The sequence below is a fragment of the Callorhinchus milii genome, unplaced genomic scaffold (assembly GCF_018977255.1).
Source record: "Callorhinchus milii isolate IMCB2004 unplaced genomic scaffold, IMCB_Cmil_1.0 Scaffold2, whole genome shotgun sequence".
Classification (NCBI taxonomy): domain Eukaryota; kingdom Metazoa; phylum Chordata; class Chondrichthyes; order Chimaeriformes; family Callorhinchidae; genus Callorhinchus; species Callorhinchus milii.
Window position 1 is genome coordinate 87,444,574 of NW_024704743.1, and position 27,646 is coordinate 87,472,219.

The 27,646-nt window shown below is 41.9% G+C and overlaps 1 protein-coding gene across 4 annotated transcripts in view; it reads left to right on the forward strand.

Annotated features, from left to right (window-relative positions):
• oxr1a (oxidation resistance 1a) overlaps window positions 1-26,179 on the forward strand; it is a 270,847-nt gene extending 244,668 nt beyond the window's left edge. Inside the window, exons 1-7 of one of the 4 annotated variants that reach the window (XM_042331999.1) lie at window positions 8,027-8,206; window positions 16,962-17,042; window positions 18,106-18,231; window positions 20,049-20,201; window positions 20,769-20,864; window positions 22,980-23,053; window positions 24,290-26,179. In XM_042331999.1, the coding sequence (XP_042187933.1) occupies window positions 8,132-8,206; window positions 16,962-17,042; window positions 18,106-18,231; window positions 20,049-20,201; window positions 20,769-20,864; window positions 22,980-23,053; window positions 24,290-24,425 (741 nt within the window). In that variant the 5' untranslated portion in view covers window positions 8,027-8,131 and the 3' untranslated portion in view covers window positions 24,426-26,179. Of the gene's footprint in view, window positions 1-8,026; window positions 8,207-16,961; window positions 17,043-18,105; window positions 18,232-20,048; window positions 20,202-20,768; window positions 20,865-22,979; window positions 23,054-24,289 lie in introns of those variants that run through there. The other 3 variants (XM_007902691.2, XM_042332001.1, XM_007902692.2) reach the window with 3 other exon arrangements.
• The last annotated feature ends 1,467 nt before the right edge of the window (window positions 26,180-27,646 follow it).

The window sequence follows — 27,646 nt, forward strand, 5'->3', positions numbered from 1 at the left end:
CTTCATTTTAAGCGTACTGCCTTGCACTTTCAGCTCTCCATCATTTTGGGATCTGTGTATTTTTAGGAAATATGAGGGATTAGAGACATGAGGTGAAGGAGTTATTGTCATCCTATGTCTAAGGCATGGGGCCTCAAGGGGATATAAAGGTAAGATATAGAAAACTGCAGCAGAAAAAGGGTAAAAAAAGCAACCACTAGAAGAAAGAAATATCTTAAAAGTAAAACAATAGTTGAAATAACTTACTGAAAATACAATAATTTTCATTTATGTAGCACCGTTCAGGTACAGTAACTTCTCAGAGATTTAGGAAGCCTTTTATTGTCTGAAAGCAAAGGGAAATACTAGTGGTCTTTTTAAACTAGATCTGCATTTAATGAGAATTTTATGTCATTCAATGTTTCTTAGAACCAATAATGTCCCTGGTCCAAATATTCCAAATCATATCTCCACAAATTAATCCAAAATTAATATCTAACAATAATTGATCTTTTCCAAGTGAAACAGTTATCGGATAATATTTTACACCAGTCCAATTTGTACTTTCTATTAAAAAAAAGAAAGGTCGAGACCATTAACTACATGTATTTGTAATATACACAGGTACCAAAAAGATCTGTTTTGTGGGGTTGGAAAAATATATAATTTTTCATATCTTTGTTGCATGTAGCCACCCTCATATCTCATTTAAGGTGCATGCAAAATATATGAGATTTAATAGATGTTATTTTGAACCATATCTACAAACTAGACAAAACAGTAAGCAGGAATTTGCTGAATAACTAAATAACTGCATCAGTAATCTAGAGCCATTAAACACATGTTACACAGGGACGAATTAAATCTAAATTGTGCATCTAGTATTATTGTTGCAACTTCATTGTGTCTCATCTCCATGAGGATAGAACCCTAGATTTCTTTTATTAAAAATAACCTTGATGTTTTGATGGGAGGACAGTGGGGTGGATACTGTGGAAGGATTAGAGCCCTGTTCATCCGAACTAAATTGATGATGTTGTGGTTAAATGTGCTGTGCTCCAAGGAGTCTCGATTACCATTAGTCTTGGGAGTTGGCTGTGGACCAAAGTGGATTGAATAATGAATTCCTTATCAGTGGAAATGCTCTCAGTGGTTCAGATTGGGTGGGACATGACAGACTGTTTATCTTGATTATTCAATTAACTGGACTAGAAATGTTGATTGACAAAGTACACTGAAGCAAAAGTTTAATTGAGTACTTTTTATACTTTGTCCATGTTTGGAGTACTTTGAACATGTAATGGTGGTTTGTTTTGTATTGTGTTTTTCATTGGAGTTATTAGTACTGCCAAACACATCACTTTTATTAAAAGGAAGTCATTGTTAAAACAGAGATTTCTGGATAATAAAAAGTGTCCCAAGAACTACAATATTGGGTTGCCTCAAACAAGCCCTCTTTTTCAGAAGTGCCATCGTTGGCAGACCCACAATCTAAAACTGTAAAATAGCATGGTTCTGCTGCTAATGTGCTGCTTAAACTATGTACACGTTCTGATAAAAGCATCTCTGTGCAACAGGATATTACTGTTAGGTTTATGAGTGTGACAATGGATCTAATTTGAAGTATTTATTAATAGGTTCCTTAATAAGGAATCTGAGTCGCGCAAATGGAATCCGCATACAGGACCGGAAGTGCATGAACTCTTCCTATGCAGTGGAATATGACCTACTTCCAAAGTGGAATTCTTGTGGATCAATAGATGCTTTAAAGAATCTTGCTCCAATAGACAGTATATCATTTGGAGCAAACCACCTCCCCCATCAGTAGAGTTTAATGTGACCACCAAGATCAGGAAAACAAACCAGACTCAGTTCTTTCATGAAAAAATCTACTGTAAGACTGGGGGAGGAATAGTGAATTGATTTTAATTAATCTGATTATTTTTTCCATTGCAGGATTGGATTAATAACCTCTATTCCTAATTAGTAAAAACATCAATGTTAGTGGTGCTCTAGAAGGTCTTAATTCAGCACCAGTTGCATTGTTTCCCTCAGAAATCCCACTGCCCTATGTCCTCTGTGGATTAACTCTTTGAGCACAGAACAATGTTAGCAACTTTTGAATACTTCCCAGAAAAAAAGTTTTTACATAATGTCCAGAATTCAAACTGAATTAAGAAACAGTCATGTCCTCTTGTTATCTGAGTTATTGACTGACACCTCGAATCTTAGCAGAACACCCTCCTTATGAGCTGATGCCTATTCTACAGTAGTTCCATAAATAGAACCAGCTGTTTATTAATAAGGTACAAGGAAATATATTTAAAGACATCTCTGTGAGGTAATGAGCTGCTACTGGAGATCTTAAGTGTCAGAGGAAGCTGAAATCCTTTGAGAAATGAAACACAAGCTTTCTACAACTTTCTCCAGTGAGGCATAATTTGCCTGGTGTTAATTACCATGGTAATGGTATACATTAAGTCTTCAAATTATCTTGTGTAATCCTTGCATTTGAAATAGTCTTCTTGTTTTGGTCAGCGAGGTGTCTGACACATGCAGAAATCCATCACCATGCTTAACAGTTTCCCAACCAAACTGAGAGCTCCACATATATATGCCACTTACACATGGACATTTCCTTGTGTCTAGAATGGAACACACTCTGTCCCCGGAAGGATGCACCATCCTTGCCTAATCATCCTGTGACTATTAGGCACAGGTTGATGAGAGCTAAACCTTGGAGACCCCAGAGTGTGAATTTGGTACTACTACTAAAATGTCATAGCTTGCTTATCCAGCTAGGACTAATTTATTCATTAGGTCTTTAGCTTGAAAGGTTAACAGGAGCCAAGTGGGAGGAATTCCTGCCCTTAGGTTTATCCCAACCAAATGTGAGCTGGTCAGACTTTCAGCCCATCTGCCCACTCTCTGGAACTCCATCCCGGAGTTTCTTTCCTTGCCCCTTCCCTTGCTTCTTTCAAGGTCCCCATCACCTTACTCTTCAATCACTCCTTACTCATCTTTCCCCTCACTCCCCCCCTGGACCCTACCCATCCTGAATCCAATCTCCATCTTGGGTGTAAACCCTTGGCTATCCTTTCCTTGGGACATCTACCTAATGTGAAAGATGCTACTTGTCGGTGTTTGTATTTGTAAGGAAGTACAGAAGTCATTATTTGCGCAGCAGTGACTCACAAACAGCCAAGAAGTGAATGATCAATTTTATCTGAGGAATTGTTTGCCAGGACACCAGAAGAAACATGCTTTCCCTTTTTGAGTAGTGTTGTGCAATTTTTTTAATACTCATCTGAACAGACAGATGAGATCTCAGTTTCATGTCTCATCTGAAGGATAGCACCTCTAATAATGCAAAACCATATCCCAAGACTGCCTTGAAATGTTAGCCTGACTGTGTGTTCAACATCCTAATGCAGGGCTTGAACCCACAACCTTTTGATTCAAAAGCCAGGTTGACATTATAAGCAGACATTCCTAAAGGTCAGCTAATATGCTGATAAAGAATAATTAATATGCATTCACAACTGAAGGCTGGCATATTTTTGGACAAGAACAACTTGCACTTGTAAGCACGGTCGAAGAGGAAGGTCTTCAGGCAGCACTTGAGAGAGGGGGCAAGGAGGAGGGACTGAGAGAGAGTGTTCCAGAGTTTCAGGGCATAGTAGCTGAAAGTACGACCTCCAATGGTGGAGCGGAAGGTACGAGGAAAGAACAGGAGCGGTCCCAGTCGAGCAGAGGCGCTGGGTGGTGGATTGAGGAGTGAGGAGGTCAGAGAGGTAGGAGGCACCAGAGTGTGAAGCGATTTGAACACAAGTGTGAGGATCTTGAATTCGATCCGTTTAGTGATGGGGAGCCAGTGGAGCCTGGCCAGAATTGGTGAGATGGGGGTATGGAGTTTAGTAATTATGTAGGCAGCAGAATTCTGAAAGAGCTAGATTTTTTTGAATAGTGGAGCTGAGGAGACTGGCGAAGAGTAGGTTTGACTAATGAAGTAATAATAATAATAATCCTTGCATTTGATATAAATCTGTACTCTGTCCAGCGCCTTGGGACGTCTTCCCGACATGAGAGGCGCTATACAAATCTTGTTGTTGTTATCACGTTTTCGAGACGTCTCAAAGCACTTCACAGAATATACTGTAAAGTGAACTGACTGTATATTTTGTGGGTGAAACATGGCAGCCAATTGTGCACAGCAGTGTCCCACAAACAGTCGTGGAATGAAGTGACCAATTTATTATTTTTTTCAAGGAATTATTACCCCCAGAAAAGCAATCCGCCAATCAACTAACAACCAAGTTCCAACTTACAGGTGTACAGGTAAACTTATAGGTAAATAGGTGTGTGGAGTAAGGAAACTTGCCCAACATTTCGCCCTGCTGGGAATCGAACCCAGGTTTCTCACTTGTGAGGCAAGTGCTCTAATCACTGAGCTACAGGACTCCACACAGTGTCTTTGGACAAGGGAAATATTCCCTTCTTTTCAGTTATGTTGATCTACTTGATCCAGCCCTTTACCCTTTTGAAGATGATTTATATTATGTTGAAAAAAATTCTAAAATATAATGTTTTTTTTCCTCTGGGGAGTTTTATTTAAAAAAACCAAAATGAACACCAATCTTTAAGACAATGCTGTGCTTTTCCCTAAATGAAACCGTTTAAATACATCTTTTTCAACATGACAAAAATCTGCTGGTATGTTAGCTGGTGAATGGGTTGGCTGGAGTTTGTATTTCCATCCAAACAAATTAATTCCTGCTATTGCATCACGGAAACTTGGTGACAGAAGCTCATTTGTAACTGTGGAATTACTGTAGCTGGGCAATGCAATTTTGGTCATTGATATTCAGCGCTCAGTCTCTCCATTTCACTTCTGTGATTAACAATTCTATTGTAGATTTTTTTTAGGCTGTAGGATTGTAGAGGAGCTTGAGTGGAATTTGAACTATATTTTCTATGTTTCCTTGTGTAAAGTTCAATTACTGCCCTGCTAATGAAACAAAATAGTTATTGTTACTAGTTTTTCTTCTAATCAATCCATATTACTTGTTTCTTTCCCCTTCTCCTTCCATCCACTTGTGTCACCTTATATAGTGACATTATTTATTTTCTGTCCCAATTTCAAACGCCTGGAGTTTCAAATAGTCTCTGCTTCTTCCCTTCCTCTCCCCTCCCACCTGCAGCAAATATGGTTAAGTCTTCTCAGTGTGATCTAAGTGTGGATGTAGATGATCAAATACTCTGCAACACTGCTTCCATTCCGTGCATCTGTGGAAGGTAAAGCTGATCAGGATTGATTGCTTCACAGAGTTAAATTGAATTGATGCCTTTGGAAATTTGTGCTATGATCTTTGAGAGTTGAGGTGAAACTTGAACAAAGTTGAATGGGTAGATTGCACCCTTGAACACACACACTATGCTATATACAGTTGAAGCTGCNTTTTTCCCCAGTGCTGAACGTCATAAAGGACAATGACGAATGCCAGACTCCTTCAGTAAAATTGTACCACTTTATATGAAGCACAATGATAGTATGTTATTTCATGCTATTTTACAAGAATATAGTAGATTCTCGATTTGCAATAGTCTTCCAAGGTGGTTTATTTGGTATTATGTGATCATTATAGAATTACTGATCTATTCAAGTAGATCAGTAGATCAAAGCAGCAGCTAATTTGCATCTAATTAGTTTTGTTACAAGGAACAACAACAAAAATAAATTTTATAGCGTCTTTCACGTCGGGAGGACGTCCCAAGGCGCTGGACGGTGTTCAGCATTTCAGACCCGAGCTGGAGTCAGGGGGGGGGAGAAGGGAGGGAAGGGGTGGGGGTGGCCGACGGCATGGTTGAAGAGAAGGGTCTTGAGGCGGGACTTCAAGGAGGCTAAGGAGGGGGTGAGGCAGAGTGATTGGGGGATGGAATTCCAGAGGTTGGGGGAAGTCAGAATCTGTCAACAGTAATAGTTAATTAAATCATTTTAGAACATGATAGGAATATTTTTAAAATGGAGCATCATTTTTATCAAGTTACCTTAATGTTCTTTATTCTTAACTGCAATCTCACGAATCCCTGTGTTTATAAGCATTCAAATTTGCAACATGAATTGAATCAGTTATGACTAATGTATTAAATATTGTATCCAATATTAGCTAGATTCAGTTAATCGGATTTAGATCACCATCACTTTTCTCTCTTGCTTTGAAATAGTTACAGTATGTGAGTTTCTCCATGCCTCCCAAGTGTCTCTCCACCATCTTCAGGGAGAGAGCGTGGAATTAGGATCACAATGTCCAGACAGCGGACCGCTAACAAGTTTTGATTTTAATGTCTGATTCCTTGAATTTAACAATACAAGGACACGCTTTGAGCGCTCCAAGCTGCTGTACTGCGTGAAGAGTGCTACATATATACACAGGATACAGTAAATGCATGTTGTTGTAAATCACTGGAACTAAGTAAAAGTTGCACCACGTACTGCCAGGTGCAATCACCATTTCAGATATGATCTGGGGCCTCTATAATAATATACTAATCTGTGCATTTGATAAAGCGCCTTATATAGAGCACTCGCTTTGCAAGCGAGAGACCCGAGTTCAATTCCAGGCAGAGGGCGAAACCTTGGGCAAGTTTCCTTACTCCACAGAGCCTAATAATAATCCCTCCAAAACCCAAAACAATAATAAATTGGTCATTTTCAATCCACGACTGTTTGTGGGACATTGCAGTTTGTGGGACGTTAGTGTGTTCTGTGAAGCGCTTTGGGACGTCCTCCCGCCGTGAAAAGCGCTATATCAAATGCAAGGATTATTATTATTATCATGTCTTCGAGACATCTCAAAGCGCTTCACAGAATATACAGCAAAGTGAATTGGCTGTACCCCAACTACTAGGAATTGACTGTGTTTTACCAAGTGAGGGTGAGGATTTACGTCGCCATTGGTGATTTACAAAGACGTGTGCGTGCGTGTGTGTGTGTCCATGTTTTCATAGCATGAAGAAGGTGGGGGGGGAAATCACAGAATGATACAGCACAGAAGGAGGCCATTTGGGCCGCGGTGTCGGTGCCGGGTCTTTGAAAAGAGCTTTTCCAGTTCAATCCCACCGCCCGCGCCCTCCCCATAGCCCCGCAAAGCTAATCTGCACCAGCCTCTGGCTCTACTCCAGGGCCGGTTTGTGTTGGAGCCGGTGCTCGGGTCGGACGGGCTAAATCCGGCACAAAGTGTCACAGGCCGGCAGTGTCAGGGGGGGTCGGGGGGGGGGTTACGGGGGGGGTGTCGGTGGGGGGGGGGGTTGGGGGGGTGCGGTTGGGGGGGGTTGGGGGGTGGGGGGTGTCGAGGGGGGGGTTACGGGGGGGGGGTGTCGGTGGGGGGGGTTGGGGGCGGGGTGTTGAGGGGGGGTTACGGGGGGGGTTACGGGGGGGGTGTCGGTGGGGGGTGTCGAGGGGGGGGTTACGGGGGGGTGTCGGGGGGGGGTGTGGGGGGGGGTGTCGAGGGGGGGGTGTCGGTGGGGGGGGGTGGGGTGTCGGGGGGGTGTCGAGGGGGGGTTACGGGGGGGGGGGTGTCGGGGGGGGGGGGGTGTGGGGGGGGGGGTGTGGGGGGTGTGTCGAGGGGGGGTTACGGGGGGGTGTCGGGGGGGGTTGTGGGGGGGGTGTCGAGGGGGGGGTTACGGGGGGGTGTCGGTGGGGGGGGTGTCGAGGGGGGGGTTACGGGGGGGTGTCGGTGGGGGGGTGGGGTGTCGTGGGGGGTTGTGGGGGGGGGTGTCGAGGGGGGGGTTACGGGGGGTGTCGGTGGGGGGGGGTTGTGTGGGGGGGGGGTGCGGTTGGGGCTGTCAATCACAGCGAACTTCATGAGGCGCTCCCTGCCGGACAACCGAGCTTGACCAGCCTCGAGCAGAGCCCGCCCTCCCGCCCCTCGTCACTCTGGGTGACGCGCGCGAGGACCAATAGCGCGGCGGCTTGCCGGGCCTCCGCGTGCTGATTGGTGCGTCCGCCCGTCCGTCAGGCGATCGCCCCGGACGCCGCCCCGCCAGCACGGTGGGTTGCGGCGGCGGTTGATGGCCTGCGGTGGCCGTGGGTGATGGTGGCGAACTGAGAGCGGAGCAGCCGCACAGCACAGCGCAGTGCGGCGCGCGGACCATGAACAGGTTCACGGGGGGAAAAATGAAGACACCCGCGAGGAAAGAGCCGAGAACCAGTTACAAGTATTCCATGGTGAGTGGGCACAGGGCCGCCCCCGGCACCGGAATGGTCTCCAGCGAGAGGAGGGGCTGTGAGTGTCTGTGTGTGTGAGTGTCTGTGTGTGTGAGTGTTTGTGTGTGTGAGTGTCTGTGTGAGTGTGTGTGAGTGTCTGTATGAGTGTCTGTGTGTGTGAGTGAGTGTCTGTGTGTGTGTGTCTGTGTGTGTGTGTGAGTGTCTGTGTGTGTGTGAGTGTCTGTGAGTGTGAGTGAGTGTCTGTGTGTGAGTGAGTGTCTGTGTGTGAGTGTCTGTGTGTGTGTGAGTGTCTGTGTGTGTGTGAGTGTCTGTGTGTGTGTGAGTGTCTGTGTGTGTGTGAGTGTCTGTGTGTGTGTGAGTGTCTGTGTGAGTGTGTGAGTGTCTGTGTGAGTGTGTGAGTGTCTGTGTGAGTGTCTGTGTGTGTGAGTGAGTGTCTGTGTGTGTGTGAGTGTCTGTGTGTGAGTGAGTGTTTGTGTGTGTGTGAGTGTCTGTGTGTGTGTGAGTGTCTGTGTGTGTGTGTGAGTGTCTGTGTGTGAGTGAGTGTCTGTGTGTGTGAGTGTCTGTGTGTGTGTGAGTGTGAGTGTCTGTGTGTGAGTGAGTGTCTGTGTGTGTGAGTGAGTGTCTGTGTGTGTGTGTGTGAGTGTCTGTGTGTGTGTGTCTGTGTGTGTGAGTGTCTGTGTGTGTGAGTGTGTGTGAGTGTCTGTGTGTGTGAGTGTGAGTGTCTGTGTGTGAGTGTCTGTGTGTGAGTGTCTGTGTGTGTGTGTCTGTGTGTGTGAGTGTCTGTGTGTGTGTGTGAGTGTGTGTGAGTGTCTGTGTGTGTGAGTGTCTGTGTGTGTGAGTGTCTGTGTGAGTGTCTGTGTGAGTGAGTGTCTGTGTGTGAGTGTCTGTGTGTGTGTGAGTGTCTCTGTGTGTGTGAGTGAGTGTCTGTGTGTGTGTGTGAGTGAGTGTCTGTGTGTGTGTGAGTGTGTGTGTGTGAGTGTCTGTGTGTGTGAGAGTGTCTGTGTGTGTGTGAGTGTCTGTGTCTGTGTGTGTGTGTGACTGTCTGTGTGTGAGTGTCTGTGTGTGTGAGTGTCTGTGTGTGTGAGTGTCTGTGTGTGAGTGAGTGTCTGTGTGTGTGTGAGTGAGTGTCTGTGTGTGTGTGTGAGTGTCTGTGTGTGTGAGTGTCTGTGTGTGTGAGTGTCTGTGTGTGTGAGTGTCTGTGTGTGTGAGTGTCTGTGTGTGTGTGAGTGTCTGTGTGTGTGTGAGTGTCTGTGTGTGTGTGAGTGTCTGTGTGTGTGTGGTGTCTGTGTGGGTGTGTGTGAGTGTCTGTGTGTGTGTGAGTGTCTGTGTGTGTGTGAGTGTCTGTGTGTGTGTGAGTGTCTGTGTGTGTGTGAGTGTCTGTGTGTGTGTGAGTGTCTGTGTGTGTGTGAGTGTCTGTGTCTGTGTGTGTGTGTGTGAGTGTCTGTGTGTGTGTGTCTGTGTGTGAGTGTCTGTGTGTGTGAGTGTCTGTGTGTGTGAGTGTGTGTGAGTGTGTGTGAGTGTCTGTGTGAGTGTGAGTGAGTGTCTCTGTGTGTGTGAGTGAGTGTCTGTGTGTGTGTGTGAGTGAGTGTCTGTGTGTGAGTGAGTGTCTGTGTGTGAGTGAGTGTCTGTGTGTGTGAGTGTCTCTGTGTGTGTGTGTGAGTGTCTGTGTCTGTGTGAGTGTCTGTGTGTGTGTGAGTGTCTGTGTGTGTGTGAGTGTCTGTGTGTGTGTGAGTGAGTGTCTGTGTGTGTGTCTGTGTGTGTCTCTGTGTGTGTGAGTGAGTGTCTGTGTGTGTGTGTGAGTGAGTGTCTGTGTGTGTGTGAGTGTCTGTGTGTGTGTGAGTGAGTGTCTGTGTGTGAGTGAGTGTCTGTGTGTGTGTGAGTGTCTGTGTGTGTGTGAGTGTCTGTGTGTGTGTGAGTGTCTGTGTGTGTGAGTGTCTGTGTGAGTGAGTGTCTGTGTGTGTGTGAGTGTCTGTGTGTGTGTGAGTGTCTGTGTGTGTGTGTGTGTCTGTGTGTGTGTGTGTCTGTGTGTGTGTGAGTGTCTGTGTGTGAGTGAGTGTCTGTGTGTGTGTGAGTGTCTGTGTGTGAGTGAGTGTCTGTGTGTGAGTGAGTGTCTGTGTGTGAGTGAGTGTCTGTGTGTGTGTGTCTGTGTGTGTGTGTCTGTGTGTGTGTGTGTCTGTGTGTGTGTGTGTCTGTGTCTGTGTGTCTGTGTGTCTGTGTGAGTGTGTGAGTGAGTGTCTGTGGGTGAGTGAGTGTCTGTGGGTGAGTGAGTGTCTGTGTGTGTGTGAGTGTCTGTGTGTGTGAGTGTCTGTGTGTGTGAGTGTCTGTGTGTGTGTGTGTCTGTGTGTGTGTGAGTGTCTGTGTGTGTGTGAGTGAGTGTCTGTGTGTGAGTGAGTGTCTGTGTGTGAGTGAGTGTCTGTGTGAGTGTGTGTGAGTGTCTGTGTGTGTGAGTGTCTGTGTGTGTGAGTGTCTGTGTGAGTGAGTGTCTGTGTGTGTGAGTGAGTGTCTGTGTGTGTGTGTGTGTCTGTGTGTGTGTGAGTGTCTGTGTGTGAGTGAGTGTCTGTGTGTGTGTGAGTGTCTGTGTGTGAGTGAGTGTCTGTGTGTGAGTGAGTGTCTGTGTGTGTGAGTGAGTGTCTGTGTGTGTGTGTGTCTCTGTGTGTGTGTGTCTGTGTGTGTGTGTCTGTGTGTGTGTGTGTCTGCGTGTGTGTGTGTCTGTGTGTCTGTGTGAGTGTGTGAGTGAGTGTCTGTGGGTGAGTGAGTGTCTGTGGGTGAGTGAGTGTCTGTGTGTGTGTGAGTGTCTGTGTGTGAGTGAGTGTCTGTGTGTGTGTGTGTGTCTGTGTGTGTGAGTGTCTGTGTGTGTGTGAGTGTCTGTGTGTGTGTCTGTGTGAGTGTCTGTGTGAGTGTCTGTGTGTGTGTGAGTGTGTGTGTGTGTCTGTGTGTGAGTGAGTCTCTGTGAGTGTGTGTGGGTTTCTGTGAGTGTGAGTGTGTCTCTGTGTGTGGGTGCGTGTGGGTGGGGGCGTGTCTCGGTGTGGGTGCGTGTGACTCTGGGTGTGTGGGTGGGTGCGCCTCTGGGGTTGGGTGCGTCTCTGGGGTGGGTGTGGCTGGGTGTGTGTGTGTGTCTCTGCGTGTGCGCGCGAGCGTCTCTGTGCGCGAGTGTCTCTGTGTGTGTGTGTGTGTGTATGTCGGTGTCTGTACCTGAGATGTCATCTGGTGTGAAGGGCGCTATATAAATGCAAGTTGTTGTACCTGTGTTTGTACCTGTTTCCATGTGTGTGTGTCTGTTACCATATCTGTGTATGTCTGTCACTGTGTCTATATGTGTGTGTCTGTTACCATGTCTGTTACTTTGTCCATGTGTGTGTGTGTGCCTGTTACTATGTTCATGTGTGTGCCTGTTACCATGTCCATGTGTGTGCCTGTTACCATGCCCGTGTCTTGTGGACCCGTGACCATGTGGGCCCATGACCCTGTCTCTGTCTGTGTGACCCTCTGTCTGGGCACAGCTGAGTGTTTCTCCGATTGTATGTTTGTGTCGGTCTGTGTTTGTTTGTATCTGAAAGCCTGTGTGCGCCCACTTGTCTGTCTTTGTGTCCCTGTCTGTTCCTGCCTGTCTGCCTGTGTGTCCCTGTCCTGTCTGCCTGCCTGTGTGCACCTTGCCTGCCTGCCTGCCTGTGTGCACCTTGCCTGCCTGCCTGCCTGTGTGCGCCTTGCCTGCCTGCCTGCCTGTGTGCGCCTTGCCTGCCTGCCTGCCTGTGTGCGCCTTGCCTGCCTGCCTGCCTGTGTGCGCCTTGCCTGCCTGCCTGCCTGCGCCTTGCCTGCCTGCCTGCCTGTGTGCGCCTTGCCTGCCTGCCTGCCTGCGCCTTGCCTGCCTGCCTGCCTGTGTGTCCCTGTCCTGCCTGCCTGCCTGTGTGCGCCTTGCCTGCCTGCGCCTTGCCTGCCTGCCTGCCTGTGTGTCCCTGTCCTGCCTGCCTGCCTGTGTGCGCCTTGCCTGCCTGCCTGCCTGTGTGCGCCTTGCCTGCCTGCCTGCCTGTGTGCGCCTTGCCTGCCTGCCTGCCTGTGTGCGCCTTGCCTGCCTGCCTGCCTGCCTGTGTGCGCCTTGCCTGCCTGCCTGTGTGCGCCTTGCCTGCCTGCCTGCCTGTGTGCGCCTTGCCTGCCTGCCTGTTTGTGTCTATCTCTGTCTGTGATAGCGCTCTGTATATGTCTCAGCATTGGTCCTGACGTGAAAGGCGCTGTACAATTGTAATTTTGTTGTTGTTGTTGGGTCCCTGTCTCTCTCTGTCTCTGCCCCGTATGGTCACACTGTGAATCTGTTTGCCTGTATCTCTGTCTCTGTGTGTGGTTGTCTTTGTGTGCCTGAGGGTAAAATCCTAACCTTCTCATCCCTCCCCCCTGCACATACACAGTTGACCTAAATTCACTTGAAGAAGAAAAAATCACATTGAAATTACAGATGCTGAACCTGACTCCCAATTCCTTAGTTTAGATATTTCTTTCTTGTCATCTCCCTTCCTCACTCACTGCTGCTGTATTTGGCTCTCTGTATCGGTTATAAAACCCTCCAGTATTTTGACAGTGGTTGACACTTTTTTGAAAAATCTTAAGAGATCTTCCCCATATTTCTACAGGTGTACATTGTCTTTTCATTTAAATTATTTTATTAAATATATCAAAAGTGCAGTACCATTTTCTAAAAATTAGCATGTTTCTTCTGCCTTGGTTTTGAGGCTTCCTTTAAATGAATCTGTATTTTTTTAACTGCTTCTGCAACCCTACACCAGCCAGCTTCTAATACAGCAGGAGGGACAGTTGTTATGACGTCTTTCTCTGTACTCTAAGCCAAGACTGAAGATTGTGTCTTCAATGTTTTGTTTTGGAGGGGGTTTGTTTTTCTAAAACTTTCTATTTACTTCAAGTTTTGTGGAGTCCTGTAGCTCAGTGATTAGAGCACTCGCTTTGCAAGCGAAGAGACCTGGGTTCAATTCCAGGCAGGGCGAAACCTTGGGCAAGTTTCCTTACTCCACACACCTAATAATAATCCCTCCAAAACAAAACAATAATAAATTGGTCATTTTCAATCCATGACTGTTTGTGGGACATTGCTGTGCGCAATTGGCTGCCGCGTTTCGCCCACAAAAATATACAGTCAATTCACTTTACAGTATATTCTGTGAAGCGCTTTGAGAAGTCTCAAAGACGTGAAAAGCGCTATATCAAATGCAAGGATTATTATTATTTCTGTATGCTTCAGAGAGCACAGTATTGAAAGAAATCTACCAATTCATTAGAGCCCTCTTATTCTCAAATGTGCTGTAATGCATATTATTATAATTTTAATAATTCTACTGCAGCATTTTTTTTTAAATTCTACCCTGTACACAGAGTTTGAATTGATTTAATAAGTGGAATTTTAGAAGATTTTTTTGCTATTTTGAATTAACCTGTAGTAAAAGGCACATATAATAATAATAAACCTTGCATTGATATAGCGTTTTTCACGTCTTCTAGATGTCTCAAAGTTCTTCACAGAATAGACTGTAAAGTGAATTGACTGTATATTTGTGATCAAAATGAGGGAAAAGGATATTTACACGAATTGCAGCATTGTAATCACCTGTTATAGGTCAAATGCTCCCTTTCAAAGTGATGTATGCGAAACAATTTCTCCATATTTGTTTTTATTATTTTGAATTTGATGTAACTGGATTTAATACCAATAAAGCTAATTAAGCTTCAAAGAACAAGATTAGAGTTTACAATAAAGTGCAATAAGATGAAATATAAGAACAACAAATTACATTTGTACAGTGCCTTTCACGTCAGGAGGACGTCCCAAGGCTCTGGACAGTTAGGGATCCGCACCCGAGCAGTGGTTGGAATCAGGAACGAGGGAGAGTGGGAGGGTGACAGAAGGTACGGTCAAAGAGGATGGTCTTGAGATGGGACTTGAAGGAGGCAAGGGAGGGGGTAAGCAGAGGGATTGCGGAATGGAGTTCCAGAGGGTGGAGGCAGAGAGGCTGAAGGCCCACCCACCGATGGAGAGGCAGGCCAGGCAGGGGATGTGAAGCAGTCCAGAGCTCGCTGAGCAGATGGAGTGGACAGGTTGGTAGGAGGTCACAGAGGTAGAGAGGAGCAAAGCCATGGAGGGCTTTGAAAGCGAGGACCAGGATCTTGAACTGTATCCTCTGAGTGATGGGAAGCCAGTGGAGCATTGATCGGTGATGTAATTGTTACAAAAATGACGCATTGCTCTACTCGAGCCTTAAGCAACGTGATCATATTAAGCTAAATGAACATAGTAAATTTACTTGCAATGCCATGCAGTGCAGAATTTTACTGATGTGACATGAGTTATGCTTCTTTAAAATTAAATTAAACATTGAGCCTCAATGGAAGGTGTAGTCTTTTTGCTAACTAGGCACAAAAGTATCAAAGCAATTAACCAATGATCGTGGTTGTGTATGGTGTAGTGCTTTTGGGATGCGGAGAATAAAGACAATTCTGTCATTCTAAAGTAAAAACACGTTTAAAAAAGAAATTGATTAATGCTAGGTATCCAAAAATGTCCAGGTGTGCTCTGCCTCGCACTTGCGCACTCTAGGCCTGTATGTAATCGGATAGATATTATCCTATTTTCCTTGTCTTCCAGCCTGATGAGCATTAATTTTATTTTCCTGATTATTCTAAAATAAATTAGTTTTATCAGTCTCAAGCTACCTTTGGTAAATATGAGCTCACATTATTTTTAGCTTGACATTTGTGTATCACAATACAACTGTGTTTGAGAGCTCAAAAGTAGATCAGTTGAATTAATACACATTACTGATGTGGAAGTAGGCAACAATTGTAAAATATTGGCAAAGGGATACCTTACACTGAAACTATTCAGATAAATGTACTCTTGTTCTGCAATTTTTTTTCAAAATAGCCTATAACCTGGTCAACTTTGTATGATTTCAGTTTCGGAGATTCATAGTTTCAATCAAAGAATTCTTCATTTCTTTAAATTGACTCAGTTTAATTGTTTCTGCCAACCATTTCACTCAGTCAGTGATTTCAACTAAATATCTACACTGGGTAGCTACTACTTTGATGTAGTAACTAACCAAACATATTTCATAAAACTGGTATTCTCACACTTGAATGAACGTTGTTACTCATGTCCTTTTTGAAATATATATATGTGTAGGATTAAATGGAGCAATTATCCAAAGGTTATTGTGGTGGCTTAGAGAGACAATGCTGTGTTTTATTTGTGTAGAGCTCAGGATGGGAAATGAAAATAGCACAGCAGATTAACATACTTTTTTTTTTACCTTTAATTGTGTTTCATTCAGCCCGGAGTAATGGATTCAAAAATGATTTTTTCTGCCAGATTCAACTTGATTTCTAATAGTTATGGACCCACTGCAGAAATTAGTCCCAAAGAAACTGGCATTAAATTGTCAATTCACACAGCAATAGCTGGTTTGAGAATGTCTGTCGGGGGAAACTGAATTAATTTTGGTGTATAAAAAGGTGCTTCTCTGAGATTTGAGTTCAGGCAGATTATTGCTGGAGAGGAACCTGAAATCTGAATTTTTCAGAAATCAATACGGCGCAGTTCTGATTACAGAATTACTGAATAGCTGTAAACTTGGTGTATGGTTCATTTGTAGGCAATGTAAGGTTTATTATTATTAATTTAGCAAGTTTTTATTGTTCGGAATGTCTGTTTTGTTCTGCGTTCTTTTCCTCCGGTCATTATGTGTAGAGAATTATTACTTGGCGTCTTGTTTGACCCTCAACTATCCTTTCTACGCCACATCCGTACGTACCATGACCAGCTCTGCCTTCCCCCACCTTCGCAACATTGTCCGGCTCCGCCACTGATTCACAGCGCAGGCCACCGAAACCCTGATACACGTATTCATAACATCGAGGATTGACTATGCAAACTCCCTGCTTGTCGGCCTCCCCAACTTCGCACTCCATAGGCTACAGATCATCCAGAGCTCTGCAGCCCGTGTCTTCTCCCACACCAGGCTCTGTAACCCTATCACCCTCATCCTCGCCCGACTCCACTGGCTTCCCATCACACAAAGGATACAGTTCAAGATCCTGGTCCTCACCTTCAAAGCCCTCCATGGTCTTGCTACCCCTACCTCTGTGACCTCCTAACCCCCTATCAGCCTGCCCGTTCACTCTGGCCTGCTTTGCGTCCTGTTCCTCGCCTGTGGTGGGCGAACCTTCAGCCACTCTGCCTCCAGCCTCTGGGACTCCATCCGGCAGTCCCTCCCCCTCTCTTGCCTCCTTCAAGACCCATCTCAAGACCCTCTTCGACTGTGCATTTGATCGCCCTCCTTCCCCCACTGCCCTCCATCTTCCCCGATCCAGCTTGGGTCTGAAACACTGATGTCCAGCACCTTGGGACGTCCTCCTGACGTGAAAAGCGATATACAAATTAAATTTTGTTCTTGTTACTGTGCAGTAGCAAAATACCATTATAAGCTCATATTGACCAGTTCATTGGACTTGTGAACAAAACCAATTAAAGCCCACATATAATTTAAAATTGAAGATTTTTATAATCAGATAACTTGAGGGTTTTTAATGATCTTAAAGAAAAAGTTACCCCATTCCTCACCCAACTAAATAACTGCCCACGTGCATTCTGATTTTCCATTAATTTTTTTAAGTTCTTATTTTCTGTCTTTCCTCATCGCCTGTCTTCCTTCCTAAAATTTCAGTGGAATTGCTTTCTTCCTATCTCTGCATTCAGGTAGTATCTGTGACTGAGTACCATCGCAGGATCGATGCTCTTAATGCTGAAGAACTGCGCAAGCTTTGCAGACGTCTTAAGGTGCCCCATCTGTAGTTAAAACCATTATCCATTTGCCCCCCCAAAACTGGAGCAGATGTGATTGTGTGCATCCCAGTTTTTGTCAGTATCAAACGCACCAAAGTGGATTTGCCTCAGCAGCAGCGTTTTACCAAAACATAGCAAAAAAATTCCTTAATTTGGTTGCAGTGGTGTGTGTTGGTTGGTAAATAAATCACATTGCATGTTTGGGAGTTAATCCTAGAAGAGAAAAATAATTAGGAATTTTCTGCCCTCCATATCACTGTAGGTACCTTTCAAACTATGCCCTCATCGTTGCATCTGTCTAACCACTGTGGCCATAAGTAATTTCCCCATAATTTGCTTTATTGCAGAATTTGGAGAGTATTGTTTGCTGTGGAGGAAAATCTTTGCTGACGAGAATGCAGTCGCTGAATTAATTGTCTTTGTGTTAATGTCAGTCTTGATGCACTATTTTTGCAGTAAATTATCTGCAGTTCTATCACCTGCATTCTTCTCAGCTATCATCATAGATTCTTGCAGCCGTACTACATTGTTGAATTATCGTGCATCCTAATTTTCCAGTGGTAGCATGAGCCTGCAGTGTATGATGGTAGTGATCTTTATTAAAATCACAGTGCAGAATTCCAGCCAGATGAGAGGAAACCAAATCCAGGAAAGAGAGGGGGAAAATAACCCTTTCATACAAGTGACTACACAACTTGTCAAATTTACTTTGCAGTGAGCTGCGGTTAAGTTTTTGTTTTGGTGGGAATTCTGACTGGTTTTAAGAATTCTTGGCCTGTAGCTGCACTTCCTTTGTACAGTTATAAAAATGTTTGCCAGAAGCTTATTGAATTTGCAGTTATTGATGATGATAACCCTCCCAAGTTTTTTAAAAACATGATACATATTTGAAATGAGCAAAACCCTGAAACACCGGAACCAGCAGGTTAGTAATGGTTTGAAATTTTATGTAAACGTTACATAGAAGATCATACACAAGCAGCTTTCTCGTCAAGATGAGAGCTGCATATAACCATGATAAAGGCTTCTAGCTGTTTCATGATGTCTCTGTTTTTAGATAACGACACGAGAAGATACCAATGTAAGGCAAAGTACTCCAGTGAAGTCCGAATTGGATCCTGAAACATTTCGTCCAAGTCTGAGTGAAAAGAGTGACCTGCTACAGCCTGATCAGATTGAGAAGGTACAGTAGAAAAATGCCACAAACCAGTATTAAAAAATATTCTAATTCATAATGTGGTATAATTTTAAAACCTGGAGTAGATTTTTCCTCACTTTGCTCAGTCAATTATTGCTAGTTTCATTGGAGTTGGGTTCTCTTTACTGTGGCAAACAGCATAAATTGCCGGTAGGCAATTATCTGTCTTTTGTCATTTCTACCTTCTGCCCAAAAACTATTGTATCTCTTTCATGATCTGGTGGTTACAGAAGCGCAAGTCTGCTGGGGCTTTTTGCTAAAGCATCTGACAATATCTGTCATTCCCAATGTACCATCTGTACCTCCGCTATGAAAGGCCAACACTCCTGGGATTAGAAAAACTTCCACGTGAATTTAATAGATTTTAGCCTTCTCTGCACAAATAGCTTGTATAGTGTGTGGACAAAACTAATGAAAAGATTGAGTATTCATCACAGATTTGTTTTCCTGAATAACATTGTATTGTATAGCAACTTGCAATTATATAGCACCCTTCACGTGGGGTAGTGTCTTGGAAAATACTTAACCGTGGCAGAGCTTGTCGTCAAGTTTGGAGAGGGGAGGTCACTGCAGATATCGAGAAAAGCAAAAATCTTCGGGTACGATCTGAAGATGGGCAAGGAGGGGGCAAGGCAGAGGGATTGAGACAAATAGTTCCATAGTTTCAAGGTGTAGTGTCTGAAGGTACAGCTGACATTGATGGAGGGGACGAAAGATATGTAGGATGGCAAGAGCAGCTGAGCGAAGGGGTGGACAGAGGACTGGGGTGTAAGCAGGTCAGAGTTGTAGGGAGGTGCCAGGGAATAAAAGTGAAAGTGGGTTTGAAGATCTTGAAATGAATCTATTCTACAATAGGGAGCCTGGAACCTGGCAAGAACTGGGATGATTGGCTTACACGTGAAACTAGAATTGTGTTCCTTTCCTTGTGAACTGAGGAACTCTGGTGTTGGAATAAGACGTTGCTGCTTGGTTATAATTGTTCCTCTTTTCTCTGCACAGAACTTTGATTATGTTTTATATGGTGCTAATAGCTTTTATCATATTGAATGTGTGATGTTAAATATAACTCAGTTAGTAAATGCTGTATTGAAGTGTTGTATAATTTACTTTTCAAATAACAATCACCTTTTTTTCATATTTGACAAAGATTGCTGGTTGAAATTGATATAGTGAATTGAATTCATAAAATGTACTATGTACTTTAGTTTACAAACCTTTTGTTTAGCAGTCCTGTTGGAATGAATTGGCTTGTGACCAATCACTTTGTAATTTGTTACAACAGTGGCTTAATGACTCATTGGGACATGCATCACTTATTATTGCTTAACAGCAAGTCTTTTACAGCAGTGCTGAATTAGTAAAATAGTTCTTTCACAAATCATTATAGTGACTGTTGTTTAAATGGCAGGTTTCAGACAGAGCCATTGCTTTCTTTAATATTAATAATAATAGTAATCCTTGCATTTGATATAGCACTTTATCGTGTCTTTGAGATGTCTCAAAGCGCTTCACGGAATATACTGTAAAGTAAATTGACTAATTTTTTGTGGGCGAAATGCCCCAAATTTAGGAATTTACAGTTTCTGAAAGAGTTTGCCTACAAACTGTAGTGCCATATTAAATGCAACAATTATTAATTTGGGTGAGAGGGTAAATTCTGCACTCCATTCCAAACGTATTTTGGGGGTGACTTCTACCTAAACAAATACATTTGAATTTTTATAAAACTTCTTGCCTTCACATAACATCCTTTTACGATACATTGGATTACTTAAGCCTTTGACTTTGTTTATAAATTTCAGCTCGCAAAAAATCTTCCTCCAAGAACTGTTGGGTATCCATGGACTCTCAGCTACAGTACAGGAAAACATGGGATGAGTCTGAAGACACTGTATCGTACCATGACAGACTTTGATACACCAATGCTGCTTGTAATCAAAGACAGCGATGGCCAGGTATTGCAAAGAAATGTGTTAATCGGGTGTTTCATTATTTATAAATACTATACACAGGTTTGACTGATTAACATTCCAAATGCTAAATATTGTGTTGTAGAATTCCATAGATATACTTTTTCATTACTTCTTGAAATACATATATTTAAATGCCGCTGCTAACCTCTTTGAGGGAAATACACAATTATGTGCCATGTCATTTTGAGTACATTCATTTAATTACGCATAGGCACCCAATATCCTGTAATGACTTCATACCTGGTGCTCTGCCACTATTCCCTTCGCTCTCCATGTGCCTCATTCCTCCTATTCCGCTCTCTTCCTGTCACTCTTCGCTTCCTTGTGTACTACCTTGTACCTCCGTTGTGTACAGGCTAGGGATGAAATATTGGACATTCCAGGCAACTTTGTTTTACTACATTCAAGCCTATTGATTAGAAAACAATAAAAGTATTAAAGGGTCACAATTGTAACTTAACTTTTGAACAATCAACTTATTGGAGTTTGAAGGAATGTATTCTGCTGAACATTTTAACTGGTGCCTTTTTTCCTCTTTTATACCTGCAGGTTTTTGGTGCACTAGCATCTGAACCATTTAAAGTTAGTGACTGTTTTTATGGCAATGGAGAAACATTCCTCTTCACATTTTGCCCTGAATTTAAGGTAAGAACTGGGAAATTATTTCAAGTCCCAATCTGAGTTCAGATGAGTTTAAAAATTTTGTAAGCTTTAATTACGACTGTTTTTTGATTAGGTTACATTTCTCTAATAGCTCCCATATATCAATTTTTTTTTTAATCTCCACTTCTTAATTTTGTGGTAGTTATCAGAGGGTAGGATGGTCTGTGCAAAAGGGTTCTGTTGTCCTTGTATGGAGATCAGACCATTCTTGATTTTCCCACCCAAAGTTTGGTAAAACATGTGTTTTGAGACTACTCCTGATGTGAGTAATGTAATTAATACATTGCATTAATGTAAGTTGTTGTAAATTGTGGTCCATCCTGCTAAAGTACTGTGAATATCTTTAAATCAAAATGTTTGTTCTTCTTATCCTGGAGGTCTGATGTTTGCATTGTAGGTAACTTTCCTGTTATTAAAAGCATTTAGTTTTGGAATCTTAACTGATTTCCCTCGCCATCCTTTCTAACGACATCATTTTAGAATCAAATGGATCCGTTTTCTAGCATGGCATAGTGGACTTAAACTTTCCACTTGTAACATTAAAGTCTTCTTCTCCAAACTACTTTTAATATAATACTCTTCTTCAAACTACTTTTAATATAATTTTCTTTCATAGATTGGGTTGCAAAATCATTTGTATTTGGTTTTGATTAAATAATTGTATTAAGTTCCTTTTTGCTTGATGAAGACACATTTATATTTTTAGCACTGGTGTGTTAAGTCTCGTCAGTGATAATTGATAGTATGCAAATTTCTGTTAAGTAAACTGAAGCTAACTTATTTCACTTACCCCACACATTTGTGAAGGTCAGCGTGGTGTATTTTTTTTAACCTGGGCAAATGTAGGTATTTTTAAACAGATTATCAATTTACCAGGAAACCACACTTTTAAAATATGAAAAAGAGAATCCAAATGCTGGACTTGGAGATGCATGTAACCTTTGAATAAGGATTGAACAAGCGGCTTTGCAATGGAAATGTTAAGTAAAGGGAATTATTTGAACCTTACTGCCAATTGTACAGTGATTTCACACCAAGAGTGGAATTGGTGGTCTGTCTTGGAAGTCATGCTCTTGGAAGCGAGTGACATGAGTAGTCCTTGCATTTCAACATGTTTTGCCTAAAAAACAGTAACTACGGTTGATAATTACTGTTGCGTTTGATGCTATATCAAATCCAAGGATTATTTATTATTGTGCTCGTAATGTGTGTATTACTTTTAAACTGCTCTAAATAAAACCCAGTGCACCTGCTCCGTACAGCAAATATAGTTTGTTTCTATATTGGTCTATTGATTCCTGCTACATCTCAGTGTCACTTAGCAGTTCCAGCATCTTAATTTCAGGAGGTTTAGCTGATACAGTTAATGAACTGCAGTACAGTATGTTTAGGCTTGGGCAGTGTGTGTCATTAACTCAATTCCTACAGATTTGAAGAGCCACAGCTACCAACAATGCAATCTTTGTCTTCTAATAAAACTACTTAGCTCTTTAGAATCGGCTCCATAGCTAAATTAATTTATTTTAACATGATCGTTGTCAATAAGGAAACAGTGAGGATAATTTTTCACCACCAAGATACAAATTGGCCACAGTGTTCACCAAAAAGCTTATTCAATCAGGACTAATAGTCATTTTAATACCAAACAGTGTTCTCCTTTTCTCTCTGACTCTTTCTTGGAGTGTTTCTAACTTGTATCTATCTCCCAGACTGTCCTTTTCTTTCTCTGTCACTCTCTGTCTCTAACCCCACACTGTTAAATAAATATTTAATTTTGCGCTTCCAGTTTAATCACGGTGAATAAGTAAATTGCAGGTCAGACAGTGCTTGTGCTCTTAATTGTGAACCAGAGACCCCCTGCTGGAAATGAATGTATTGCAATTGAGATGTGACTGGGATTGGCCGTGATGCCCCCTGTAGTTGAATATCCTGCCAATGCTTATTAAGAATTGTGACTTGGATGAAGTAGCAGGGTATCCATGGAACTGTACCTCCAAAAAGGGAGAAAAAGGTTTACAGGAGAGGGAAAATAATGCTATATTCATGTTCCAGTTAGATGCATGTTTTACAAAATAGTGCCAAAATTAATTTTTTCAGGTCTTCAAATGGACAGGAGATAATATGTTCTTCATAAAAGGAGACATGGATTCCTTGGCTTTTGGTGGTGGAGGGTAAGTAATCCTAGCTTAAGCAGGTCTTTTGTAGGCTTGTGTTATCCTGTCCTGCGTAGAGTCCTGTAGCACAGTGGTTAAAGCATTCGCAAGCGAGAAACCTGGGTTCAATTCCCAGCAGGGCAAAACCTTGGGCAAGTTTCTTTACTTCACATGCCTGATAATAATCCCTCAAGAAAAAAAAATTGGTCACTTCAATCTGTGACTGTTTGTTGGACACTGCGTAATTGGCTGCTGCATTTCGCCCATAAATATATGGTCAATTCACTTTCCAGTATATTCTGTGAAGCGCTTTGAAATGTCTCGAAGATGTGATAAGGCGCACTATATCAAATGCAAGGATTATTATTATTGTCCTCGGTATACAGTTTTTTAGCTATTGTATTAAGGAAAATGTAGTTATGCTATAATTTTTTAAAAAAACAAGCAAAATATTAGAAAGACTTAGCAATAACTTTTTCTGTCTCTTAAATATTTTGTTTTAAATGGTGAGCCCCAATTATGTCATTGTGAGCAAAGGATCCATAAACCTTATAATTTCTGGATTTGCAAGCNTTTTTTAATTAAACAAACCCCAATGGTGAAATTATTTAAAAACTTTACATACTGTTATAGTTCTTTTCTTACTGTTATAGGTTTATCTACTTGCACAGTAACAGAGATCTGCTACAGTAATATCAATCATCCTATTGTTGAACCCTCAATTGTCTTTAAAAAGTCCTCCAGCAGCCTTACAGTGGGTAGTCAATAGCAAAAAGCACTCAAAAAAAAATTTCTGTGGAGTCCCATGCATGTCACACAGAATTGCAAGATCTCAGTTCCTTTGAGATTTCTTGTCTGAGCCAACATCTTGTGAATCTACATGATTACTGGAAGAAAAATGCTATTTACTTGGGAATGAAGAAAACACTGTTTGTCAGGAGGCATTTTTGCTAGCAATGGCACAGTAATAATGTAAATGGAGCACCTTTTAGTACCTATTGTCGCCTGAAAAATACCCTTTGCGAAACATTTGTGTGAAACCTATCCAATATAAGGATCATTTTGTGAAGCATATCAATTGTAAGGATTATTTTTGTGATCCGTTTTGCAAAGGTGATTTGAAAGAATTATATATTGTGATGAACTAATCTGCTTATTTTTTTTAAAATTGCTTAATTTGATTTACTAGGTTTAATAGTTTCATGTCATCTTGTTTTTCTCTCCCAGCTAATTGTTTTTTTTTAATCTTTCCAGAGGGGAATTTGGATTGTGGTTAGATGGGGATCTCTACCATGGACGCAGTCACTCATGTAAAACATTTGACAATCACATCCTTTCAAAAAAGGAAGATTTTTATGTACAGGACATTGAAATATGGGCTTTTGAGTGAAAAATGCTTCACATAAGCACTGAAGAAATTCAACGTCTCTCAGATGTAGGGCCCCAAACCTGACCATGCATCAGAGCAGCAAAGACAAATCTAAGCAAATAAGGCTAATGCTTTCTTTGGTGCCCTTCCAGTAGAAAAATCAAACTAATTCAAAAAACAAAAGATTGCTATTACAAAATAGTTAATATTCGGCTGTGTTTAGTTTGCTCTACAAATGTAATTTGTTGTTGTTGAATGGGTCTTGTCATTGTAACCAAAATCAAGTATTATCACCACCAAAACAAATGTGCATATATTTTGAGCTTGAGATATAAACACCAACCTCCAGACCTGAACAGTCAATGTAAAGCTAATTTATAACAAACCTTGGAACACCAAACTGTAAGATCTTGAAGTCTGTAAGTAGCATATACTAGTTGCAATTGCACTAACGTGCTGGGGTACTCACATTGAAGAGAATTTAAACCTAATGTAGTTCAGCTCTCTGGAAGAAAATATCTTTGTAATGCTGTTCCTGATGTTGCTGCTGCAGGTTTGGGACGAGTACTCTCAGCTTTTGGGTTTGATGACTGAAAACAGCTGGGATCACTCCACATCTGCAGGCTATCTGTAAGGAGTTCAAAGCATAGGTATTCCCTATGTTTTGTTATTGGAATACCAACAAAAGAAATAGAAATATTACAACAGAGCTTTGTGTTGCTGTATGTATTGCTGGATAGATGTCTCAACAGAATATTGCAGGTTATTTTTAAAAATAATAGCAATGTAGCTTCCCACAAAAAGTGAAGCGTATAACGTATTTATTGGTTCTATTTATCCTACTGTTAAGCTTCATAGCACACTAAACCAAGCACATACTGAATTACCCATAGTTGTGCTGTCTGTCAATGGGTGTACATTGTGCGTGCAGCTCAGACCAGCTCTACAGAAGAGTAGCATAGATACTGTAGATGGTAGGATCATTTCGTAGACGTGTGGAAAATGCAGATTACTGTCATGTGACCTCTGAAACAATTGACAGGCAAAATATACCAAGTGTTCCTGTCTCCTTAGGAAATGGGTGAAACCCATTGTGACAACCCTTAGATCAAATGAACTATTTCAGAATGCAATGGTTTTCTCTGTATTTAGTCATGTCTGAAACTGATTAATGTACGTTTTACNAAAAATATTCCTGTTCTGGGTGTGACAGTGACTTTCTTCGTGCTGAAAATCCAGCTGTTCCAGATGCATTGTATATTATCCTGTAAATTAAAGTTTAAAATGTAGTAGTTCTTCAGGTTTAAAAAAGTGGATTGATGGGTTGCTTATAGCACTTTGAATTATGATAGAAATGAACACAAAGGCCAGTACATTTGTTGGGTTTAGTTGCAAGCAGTTTCTGTACAGTACATTTTGGGTTTATTTGAGGTTTTGGATTGTTGGGAGGGAGCTTGCTGCAATTCAAAAGGCATATTAATGTTCTTTATTACTATGTTTATGCTAAATGTGAAAAATACAGAACACCAATTCTCTCCTTATTTTTTGCCTAATGTTCTGTAACCTTGTTAGGATGTAGCCTGAATGTTTACAGACTTGAAACGTGAATTGTAAATAAATACAGCAGCTTTTCTTCTCCCTTGGTCTTCCACAGCAGTATTATTGTCTTTGTGGAGTTACAGCTACCTATACAAATATTTAAAATAATCCTATAATGGATTAATAATATTGCAATGTAATGGTGATGTATAGTAGAATAAATTATTGAAACCTCATACCTTGTTTTGAATTAATTTGGCTTCAAAACAGCAGATACATCAACAACAAGATTCCATTTATAGAGCGCCTTTCACGTTGGGAGGATACATAATCCTTCTGTACGTACTCATTGTTTCAGCAAGGGCCTGTAACTTAGTGGTTAGACCACTTGCCTCGCAAGTGAGAGGACCTGGGTTTGATTCCTGGGCAGGGCAAAACGTTAGGCAGGTTTCCTCACTCCACACACCTCTGTTTACCTAGCAGTAAGTAGGAACCTGGTTAGTCGATTGGCGGATTGCTTTTCTGGGGGGTAATAATTCTTTCAAAAAAAAATTGGTCACTCATTCCACGACTGTTTGTAGGACACTGCTGTGCTGTGGCTGCTGATTTTTGCCCAGAAAATATACAGTCATTTCACTTTATATTCTGTGGAGTGCTTTGAGACGTCTCGAAGACATAAGGCACTATATCAAGTGCAAGGGTTATTATTAGGGCAGGGTTTCTGTCTTGAATAATGAGTAATTTCCAATTGCTTTCCGAAGATGTCAGTACTAACTTTCATGATTGGATAGAATATCATAGAAGGACAGTTTGCTCTAAACATTTTGTGCGCAATACACATTTAGTGTATTTTAGATTTTAAATCTTATCACACTTCAACAAAGCTGTCTGCTAGGGCCCATCCAGGGTGTATGCAAATGTTACTGATGGCTGAATATTTTGAAGATTAATGTTTTACGCATTCAGAAATCCTGTACTCTAGCCTCTGTCCTGAGGTCAGATTAAAAAAGCACAGATTACACAACCACAGACCATTAACCATGTGCATTTACTTACCATGTGCTTTTAAAAAAATTTAAAACAATACAACAATACATAAAACATTAATAGTGTTCAAATGATCTTTGTGTCAATTGGGCAATGCTATATCACTATAAAAAGTAAAATAAACTGAAGGAAAACTCCACAACCAGCTAATTGTTTTTCTATTTAGTTCAAATTTTGTGATCTTGCCTGTGAATGTCGTGATATTTTGAGACCTATGTATATTCTGTAATTTAGTCTTAATTAAAAGCACAATCACTATTCAACTTTGACTGCTGATTTCTTTTGGGGATTCGCCAGATTGCATCTTATTACCATATTTAATGTATCAGACTCCTAATTATTGGCCAGTAGGTTATGGGCTGCATAAAACAAAAATCCATTACTGTTGCATATTCTTGTTGCTAATATTGTCAAAGTGAAAACTTTGAATATCCTGTCCCATATCATTTCCCAAATGCCAGTGCAAAGCTTCTGGATCAAAGTAGACATTTGGTGCCAAGGTGTGTGATGAGATCTAAAATCCACTAAATAACTGTATTTATAAAATGTAATAAGTATTTAATTTTCTTAAAGAAATTGTAATGCATGACTCTTTATTGAAGAGTGTGAATCAATTTTTCTATTGAATCTTAATTTCCTGCAGTTTCAGAATACTG